Genomic DNA, 9,446 nt, shown 5'->3' with positions numbered 1-9,446 from the left:
CCCAGAACAGAGGGTGTGTCTTGGCACATCTTGCTGCCCCAGGAAGGGGGTGCTCTTCTGTGTATGGGGCCAGCAGGTATGGCTGTAGCTCTGGGTGAGAACTGCTGAGCCTGTTGTTCTGGGTGACTGAGCTGGAATTTTAACCCAGGACATCGAGCTCCAGAGTCTAAACTCTCAACTTTTACCTTCTGCTGTATCTCCCCCCCCCCCCCCCTTAGAATTAGTGTCTGTCTCATCTTGTCTCCACTTCAGAGGACAGAGGAAGAAATGTTTGTGGTGATGGAGCATTGACTGGGAGGGGGCACTGAGGGGGTGACACTGGGGTGTGTGTCAAGGAATGGACAAGGCCTTGGCTGAGTCAAGGCTAGATGAACCATCAGTGTGTTCATCATGTGGGGCAGGTCCTTGGATGCCCACAGTATGTAAGGAGAAGGGGGCAAGGTAGAACCCTCCAAGATGCCCAGTGAGAGTGGGAGAAGGGTCTGCTGTCAATGGGCATGGGGCGCCCCTGGTGCATTCTGGATAACATCTTTTGAATGTTAACCACCTCCATAAGTGTCATCATGGTCCTCCTTGTACAGATGGGAAACTGAGGGGAATGAAGTCATTGCCAGGGGCCCCTGTCAAGAAACTGGCCTGGTAGGGACCTTGGAGAGTTTCTAAAACCTGTCACTCCAGCTGCAAAGACCTAAGTTCTCTTCGAGATGGCAGTAAAAAATCCTGATGACATTTAGGATCTTTTTTTTTTTTTTAAATTCATAGACTTTATTTGAGTAGTTTTTTGTTTACAGACAAATGAGGGGAAAGCACAGAGTTCCTACCTACCCTCTCACCATTATTAACATCTTGCATTAGTGCTACATTTGTTACAATTGATGAGCCAACACTGACTCATTAACACAAGCCTGGAGTTTAAATTAGGGTTCACTCTGTGTTGTATGTTCTATTTCAACAAATACATAATGATATGCATCCACTGTTACAGTACATAAAGAATAATTTCTTACCCCTAAGCATTCTCTGCTCCATCTCTTCATCCCTTCCACCCCATTCTAAAGCACTGAGATATGTATGTGTGTGTGTGTGTGTGTGTGTGTGTGTGTGTATTCTTTTTTGGCTTTTTGAGTATGTGCCCTTAGTGGAAACCAAACCCGGTTCTCTGGTCCACAGGCCAATGCTCTTAACTGCTGAGCCAAACCGGCCAGGGCACCACTGATATTTTTTGTTTCAATAGTTTTGCCTTTACCAGAATGTCAGGCACTTGGAATCACAGAACGTGTAGCCTTTTCAGATCAGCTTCTTTCACTTGGCAAGATGCACTTAAGATTCTTCCATGGCTGGAGAGCTCTGCATTTTATGCCAAATGAAAAGATCTATTATTCTAGTTGTGCCAGTCTGGGGGCTCCTGCAGGCATGAGCCAGGGTGGAGGCCTCTGGGTCCTCAGAGAGTCAGAGGTCCCCAGGGAGCATATGCAGAAGGAATTCAACAAGTATGTTTTCAGCTTCTACTTTGTGCTAGGCGTAATTCAGGGGACTTTTGAAGCATCGATGAACACACAAAAAAATCCTGCCCTAATGGAAAAAATATATACTACACACACACATACACATTTTAAAAGTCTCAACCGGGGATGTTTTTTCCATTGATTCTTACATAGTGTGGAAGGAAGGGACAGAGGGAGACACAAAGAGAGACAGAGACAGAGAAACATTGACTGGTTGCCTCCCCCACCCCCAATGAGGGATGAACCTACAACACAGGTACATGCCCTTGATGGGGAACCAAACCCGCAGGCCATCACTCTAACCACAGAGGCCAGGCCGGAGCTTTTACATATATATGTATGTATATATGTGATATATCTATATATCTCTCTATACACCTATATATTTTTTAATCCTCACCTGAGGACATTTTTCTATTTGTCTTCAGTTAGAGTGGGAGGGAGAGAGAGACACATCCACTGGTTACCTCTGGCATGACCCCGACCAGGAACTAACTGGAACCGGGATACCTGCCCTTGACCAGACTCGAACCCCGATTCATTGGTCCCCGGGCTGCCTCTCTAACCACGGAGCCAAACCGGCCGGAGCTTATATTTTTTCTTAATTTTTTTTCCGGAGCTAATATTTTAAAGAAACAACTAGCAACAAGACAAATACATTAAAAGGTTCAGGAACTTCAAAGTCCACCAAAATGCACCCTCCAAGAAATCTCATAACTCCTTCCTCTACTCCATCCCACGTCCCCCTCTTGGGGTTCCCCAGTTCTGGGCTCCTCCTCCTGGCCTCACCCTAACAGTATGAGGTTGGGAGCAATTGCGCCGGCCCTGCCAGCCCCATCCTAGAACAGAACTTAGGTGCAGCGTGCAGAACAATCAAGGAGCGCGGAGGATCCTACTGCTCCGCCCTGCCTGGGCTTCACTTGCGGGGCTGCGCATGTGCCACAGCGGCCGCCCAGAGGTACTGAGCCCTGGGTGGCTGCCTGGCCGGTGCGCAGGCGTCCTGGACGCTGCCTGGAGCGCTTCCGCCTCCCGCCGTCGCGATGGCCGTGTCGGCCCCGGACCTCATCTCGGTCTTTTCAAGCCCGCAGGAGCTCGGCGCATCGCTGGCGCAGTTGGTGGCACAGCGGGCCGCGTGCTGCCTGGCGGGGGCCCGTGCCCGCTTTGCGCTCGGTCTGTCTGGCGGCAGCCTCGTTTCGATGCTGGCCCGCGAGCTGCCCGCCGCCATCGCCCCCGCCGGGCTAGCTGGCCTCACGCACTGGACGCTGGGCTTCTGCGACGAGCGCCTGGTGCCCTTCGAGCACGCTGAGAGCACGTACGGTCTCTACCGGGTGAGAACTACGGGGGCCGTCGGGGGCCACGCCGAGAGGGCCGGCCGCCTGAGCGCGGCTGCGAGGACCGTCTGGGATCACACTGTGCCCTCAGCCTCTTACTGCATGGGAGCTGGGAGTGGTCGGCCTAGTGCCCTGAGGTACCAACTGGGCTGCACCTGCACTGCCACTCGGATAGGCCGGTAGGGGCTTCGAAGCCCCTCTTCATGCCTTATCAGGCAGTCAGGCAGAGGGAGTGGAACCGCCTGGACAAAGGCGCGCAGTGAAGCAGAGTGGCCCAAGCCAGGGACTTCGGGAAGTTCCGGCGCCGCATCCTCGTGCGAGCGCAAGGTTACGGAAAGAGCCAGACGGGAGCTTCTGACGCGGAGCCTGGCTTCAGTTTCCTCACTACAGCCTGGACCAATTCTCCATGGTCTCTCCGCAGCTTGTGCGTTAATGGCCTCCGAGGCGGATTGTCTTTGGACCTGGGCCCCAGCGTTTTACAAGCAGGGAAACTAAGGCTCGGAGGAGCCGAGGTCTGCCCTGGGTGTCCCAGCCTCGTCTGTGTCCACTCCTGCGCTGCAGGAGGAAAACCTGCCCAGGGAGGTGTGGGAAGGATGGGCTTGACCAGGAGAGGAGCCTCAGGTCACTTGGGTCCTGGTTGTGTTGCTTTTTTTTTTTTTTTTTTTAAATCCTCACCCGAGGACATTTTTCCATTTTTTGTTCAGGTAGAGTGGGAGGGAGGGAGAGAGAAACATCGACGTGAAAGGGACACATCGAGTGGCTGCCACCTGCATGAGCCAACCAGGGCCGGGGACAAACCAACCGAGGTACCTGCCCTTAGCAGGAACCGAACCCGGGTCTCTCAGGACCACAGGCCGACACTCTAACCGCTGAGCCAAACCGGCCAGGGTGTGTTGCATTCTTTACGTATAGATGCTTGAGCTGATGATTTTCCTTTTTTTTTTTTTTTTTTAATAAGGAAGGTTTACAGATTACCAAGTGCTTGATCCACATATCTCATGAAAGCCCACAATAACCTATGAGGCAGGGGCTTCATAGATGGAGAAACAGGCCTGAAGAAGGGCACTTACCTGCCTGAGTCACCAGTGACCAGTGGGGGAACTGGGATTTCAACCTGCCCAGCCTGGTCCCCCAGTGTATAGTTTGTGTGTAGGCTGGAGTGGGAAGGTCAGCAGGGCCTCATGGAGGGTACAAAGGGCTGGGTTTTATCCCAAGTGCCAAGGAACCATGGGGGCTTTGAAACAGGGTTGTGGTGTGGCCAGACAGATGAAAGCCAGGGACCAGATATCCCCAGTCTTAATGGACTTGAAAGACCCATGGTGGATCGACACTGGGACCCACCAGGATCCTGATTCACACAGGCCTGGATGATCCATGTGGGCACACATACAAGCCCGTAATGCTTCGACCTGTGCATTACTGTTGGTGACACTGTCTGTCCATATGCCACAGACCCACCTGCTCTCCAAGCTGCCCATCCCTGACAGCCAGGTGATCACCATTAACCCCCAGCTTCCTGTGGAGGAGGCAGCAGAGGACTACGCCAAGAAACTGAGAAAGGTGAGTCCCTCAGAGCAGCCACAGGGAGACTTTTCCACACGATGGCTACTCCCAGGGCAACAGAGCAGTTTTGCAGGTAGCACTGTGTGATTGTCATTGGCAGAAACTCCCCTGGGGTCGGCAGACCTCGTCCCACCCTGGGTGGATCCCTTTGAGAATTATTCTTTGAGAGGCCATAGCCCTGCCAGGGTCCCCAATGGTGCCCTCACCCCTGACACCCTGATAGCTGGCCTGGGTTCTCACATCTTGGAGACAGTTGTGTCCCCAGACTCTTGGCCAGTTGGGCAGGTAAAATGTAGAACCTCATAGATTAGAGTCCCTTTTATGCAGGTGAGGCTAAGCATTACTCCCCGTGTTATATATAGCTTCTTGTGATTCTTTTTCTGACAATTGTGTCTGTGTCCTTCGAGCCCCTCCCTCACAACCTCTGTGAACTGTCTTCTTCCCCTGCCCAGGCCTTTCAAGGGGACTCCATCCCAGTTTTTGACCTGCTGATCCTGGGGGTGGGCCCCGATGGCCATACGTGCTCACTCTTCCCAGACCATCCCCTCTTACAGGTGAGTTCATTCACAAATGTCCCATTTGCACCTGAGCTCTGGCCTCTGCTGTCTGGGGCTTCCAGAGGGAGGCCAGGAGGTACCTACAGCAGAGGTTGAGTCAGCTTCCACCAGCAGGCATGCCCACTGGGCTTAATTCTTCAGAGCCTCAGTTTACCCATCTTATAATGGGGGTCCTTAAATCAAGCACCACAGGATTAGTAGAATGGGATGGTATAATGGATGAATTATGCCTGATATGTGTGAGTGCTTGAGAAGTTGAAGTGACACTGTCCTCCTGTCTTCACCTGGGCCCCTCTCTCCCAGGAACGGGAGAAGATTGTTGCTCCCATTAGTGACTCCCCAAAGCCACCTCCACAGCGTGTGACCCTCACACTTCCTGTATTGAATGCGGCCCGAAATGTCATATTTGTGGCAACTGGAGAAGGCAAGGCAGCTGTTTTGAAGGTAAAGCTGGGGCCCCATTCCCGAAAGGTTAGGGCATGTGAGCCTGGGGATAGAATATGACCCCAGGTGCTGTTGTACTGGAAGCACCATATCTCAAGATACTTCAGTGATTCTTGGGTTGAAGGGGAGATGGAAACTGCCATTACAGGCTGGTTAGGAATGAATAATTACAAAGTGAAATTGATGAGATGAGGCCAAAGCTGTAATCAGAGGTAAATTCATAGCATTAAAAAAAAATGTCCTCCTTTCACCTCCCTTGTTTTAATTCTCACCAGAGGATACTTTTCCACTGATTTTTAGATAGAGTGGAAGGAAGGGAAGGAGAGAGAGAGAGAAACATCAATGTGAGAGAGACACATTGACTGGTTACCTCATACAACCCCAGGGCTGGGGATCGATCTGCAACCCAGGTACGTGTCCCCAATCAGAATCGAACCTGCAACCTCTTGGTCTGCCAGTGGATGCTCCAACCACTGAGCCAAACTGGCCAGGGCTTAAAATGCATTTTTAAAATATTAAATAGAAAATTATTGAATAAGCAAATCAAGCACTTACTCTTGAATTTGAAAAATGAACAATACTATAAATCTAAGTAAAGTCAGCAGAAGGAATAAATGAAATCAAAGTCAGAAATTAATGAATTGGTTAATATTTTTTAAAGTTTAATGATAAAGAGGTCCAAAAGATAGACAAACCCCTAGCAAAGCTAATCAAGAAGGAAAAAATCATATGCAGGAATAAGTAAGAAACTAGGAATAAGAAAGAAGGTATAGTTATACATACTATTTTAAGAAAACATAAACTAAATTAAGATATTAAACTAAATGAGAAAATATTTTAATTGCCATAATTGAAAAGACCAATAACAATAGGACAAACTGGAAATATTTTAAAATATAAATAAATAATAATCCTTTCCCCCAAACTCTTGGGCCCAGGTGTCCTCACAGGGTATCTAATATTGGGGTTTGGGGTACAGACTCTAAAAAGTGCAGCAGACACATGTCCCTTCCAGTGGTGCCCACCATGGCCTCAGATAGCCACTCCCACCCCCAGACTCAACTTTCCCATCTATAAGGTGGGTCATGAGGGGGCCCCTCCCCATGGACCCCCTGAGAGAGGCCTCCTGGAGCCTTAGCTTTCCAGACTGTAAAATTGGGTGAGAACAACCCTGTCTGGTTTCGCTCAGCGGTTAGAGTGTCAGCCCGTGGACCAAAGAGTTGTGGGTTCGATTCTGGTCAAGGGCATGCACCTTGGTTGCAGTTCAGTCCCGGCCTGGGTTGGGGTAGTTCAGGAAACAGCCAGTCGATGTGTCTCTTTCGCATTGATGTTTCTTTGTCTCTCTCTCACTCACTCTCTCACCTTCTCTCCTCCTCCCTCCCTCCTTCCCACTCTGTCTGAAAAAAATGGAGTGACAACAGAGGCAACTTCATAGGGTTGTGATCAGAAGCCAGTGAGTTATAAGCACAGAGTTCTTGGGGCAGGCCCAGCTGGCAAAAGGCAGTACTTATAATGCCCACTCACCATGAGGTCACATCAGGGGTTAACACACCACAGCCCGTGGGCCAAATCCCACCAGCCATGAGGGTTTTTACCTTTTTAAGTGGTTGGGGGGAAAGAAATCAAAAGAAGAATATTCCTGGACAGGTGAAAATTCAATAGAATTCAGATTTCAGTGTTTACCAATAAAGATTTGTTGGAACACACACACCCATAAGTCGATGTGAGCCGAAATAGTGACTCTGGTCTTTGCAGAAAAGGTGTGCCAACCCTATATTATACAGTCACAGATAATAGAAGGGAAAGGACCTGTCACTGCTGACTGTTATAAGCTGGGACAGCTGGAAGGGTGACATAGAGTAGGAGAGTCTAGTCCGGGGGCGGGGATCTGAGAGCTCTAAGGGGCGCCAGGGGTGCAGCGGGGCCTCACAAACGTGTTTTCTCATGCAGCGCATTTTGGAGAACAAGGAGGACAGCCTGCTTCCTGCCGCCCTTGTCCAACCCCACACTGGGAAACTCTGCTGGTTCCTGGATGAGGCAGCAGCGGGACTCCTGACTGTACCCTTCGAGAAGCATTCCACTTTGTAGCTGATCCCTACGGATGCCACAGTTGAGACCATATTTGGCTTGAGGGGGCTGGGACTTTCTAGGGCTGGGCCCCTCCATTCCCATGCTCTAGGCTTCACTTTAGAAAAGCCACATGGTGCTGACAGGGCCTGTCCACCAGCCCTACCCAGATATTAAAAGGAGCATTTGCTCCAAATCTCCACTGTCTTGTGGTCTTTGGTGGGCAGTGGGACAAAGGGCTCACAGGCTGACTTGAAGCCCTTGTCCCAGCAGGTGGAGGATAGGGATGGGTACCCTCAATCAGTTTTCCCAGGGCTGTGTAGCAAAGTACCACAGAATTGATTGACTCAGTCCTGTAGGCCAGAAGTGTGAAATCAAGGTGGTGCCAGGGTTGGTTCCTTCTGGAGGCTCTGAGGGAGAGTCTGTCCCAGGCCCCCTCTCCTGGCTTCTGGGGGCTGCCAACAACCCCTGGCTTGTGATACCATCACTCCATTCTCTGCCTTTGTCATCACATGGCCTTCTCATGTGAGTGTCTCTCTGTGTTCTCTTCTGACATTGGATAGGGCCACCGTAAATCCAAGGTGAACTCATCTCAAGATCCTTAGCTAATTACATCTGCACAGACCCTTATTTCATATTAGTATGTGTGTGTGTGGTGTAAAGTACACAACATAAAGTTCACCATCTCAACCATTTTCACGTGTGTAGTTCAGTGGCATTAAGTACATCCACACTGTTGTACAACCATCCCCACCATCACCCAAAACTTTCCATCTTCCCAATCTGAAACTCTGTCCCTATTAAACAGTAACTTCCCAACCCCCTCCCCTAGGCCACCATCCATTCTAATTCTGTCTCTGAATTTGACTGTTTTAGGGACCTCATATAAATGGGATCATACAGTATTTGTCCTTTTGTGTCGGGCTTCTTTTACTCAGCATAATGTCCTCAGATTCATCCATGCTGTCACATGTGTCACAGTTTCTTTCCTTTTTATGGCTCAATAATATCCCACTGTGTGGATGGACCACATTTTGCTTCTCCATTCATCTGTCTGGACACTTGGGTTGCTTCCATGGTTTAGCTCTTGTGAATAAAGCTTCTATAGACATTGATGTACAAATATCTCTTTGAGACTGATTTCAATTTTTATGGGGATAGACCCAGAAGTGGAAATGATGGGTCATATGGTAATTCTGTTTTTAATATTTTGAGAAACCTCCATACTATTTTCCACAGCAGGTGTACCATTTTACATTCCCAATTTCTTTGTATCATCGCCGACACTTGTTATTTTCTGTGTTTTTTGATAGTGACCTGTGGATATATCTTTCTGGGGGACACAATTCAACCCACTATACACTCTGGCCAAGTTCCCACTGCACACACAGATCCAGTCTTGAATTCTGCATCTGCCCCTGCCGCAGGCCTGTTCAAAGCCTTGAGTGTGCCAATGTGCCTCTTTAGTCTCAGCTGTGCGGGGGCTGCAGCATTTTCATCTGTTGGACCCACCCAGCTTCTCTGGCTCAGTGGGGAAGGCTAGTGGGGACAGAGTATGGGGGTCTGGGGGTGTCCTGTAGGGGCACCTGAAGAGGACATGGGAACTGAAACCTCAAAACTGAAACCACAGAAAGAAGTTTCCTTCAACGTCTTGAAGTGAGAGTGAGGAAGTGGGCTAGGGTCCGGGCGGAAGGAAATTGGTTAAGAAAGCAGAGGAAGGAGCTGAAAGGAAGGCTGCCCGGCCCTGGGCTTGAGCAAGAGCAGGTGGACGTGACCCCTGGCACTAGTCCAGGGCAGGGGTTGCCAGAGCAGAAGGAAAATGATGACACAGGCACAGGGAACCCACAAGGTGGGGCCCTTCCTGAAGCATGTCACCTGTGCCCCTTGCCCCATGACAGCAGTTGTCCCTGCACCAGATCTGCCTGTGGCTCCCTTTCACCTTGAGTGAAACCTACCCTTCCTATTGGCCCATAAGTCCC

The 9,446-nt window shown here is 50.0% G+C and overlaps 1 protein-coding gene across 1 annotated transcript; it reads left to right on the top strand.

Annotated features, from left to right (window-relative positions):
* Positions 1-2,520: 2,520 nt before the first annotated feature.
* On the top strand, positions 2,521-8,576 carry PGLS (6-phosphogluconolactonase). Its single transcript, XM_036241811.1, has 5 exons — positions 2,521-2,833; positions 4,289-4,396; positions 4,852-4,953; positions 5,260-5,400; positions 7,351-8,576. Exons 1-5 carry the CDS (start codon positions 2,546-2,548, stop codon positions 7,486-7,488), a joined length of 777 nt encoding a protein of 258 aa, XP_036097704.1. The 5' UTR covers positions 2,521-2,545; the 3' UTR covers positions 7,489-8,576.
* The last annotated feature ends 870 nt before the right edge of the window (positions 8,577-9,446 follow it).

The sequence above is a fragment of the Molossus molossus genome, unplaced genomic scaffold (assembly GCF_014108415.1).
Source record: "Molossus molossus isolate mMolMol1 unplaced genomic scaffold, mMolMol1.p scaffold_m16_p_4, whole genome shotgun sequence".
Lineage (NCBI taxonomy): Eukaryota > Metazoa > Chordata > Mammalia > Chiroptera > Molossidae > Molossus > Molossus molossus.
This window is presented reverse-complemented; position numbering and strand designations above follow the sequence as displayed.

Bases quoted from the DNA above. Each gene is read 5' to 3' on its own strand.
- PGLS (XM_036241811.1), top strand. From the start codon at position 2,546: ATGGCCGTGTCGGCCCCGGACCTCATCTCGGTCTTTTCAAGCCCGCAG. The intron at 2,834-4,288 runs GTGAGAACTACG...CATATGCCACAG, and splicing joins GCACGTACGGTCTCTACCGG to ACCCACCTGCTCTCCAAGCT. The intron at 4,397-4,851 runs GTGAGTCCCTCA...TCCCCTGCCCAG, and splicing joins ACGCCAAGAAACTGAGAAAG to GCCTTTCAAGGGGACTCCAT.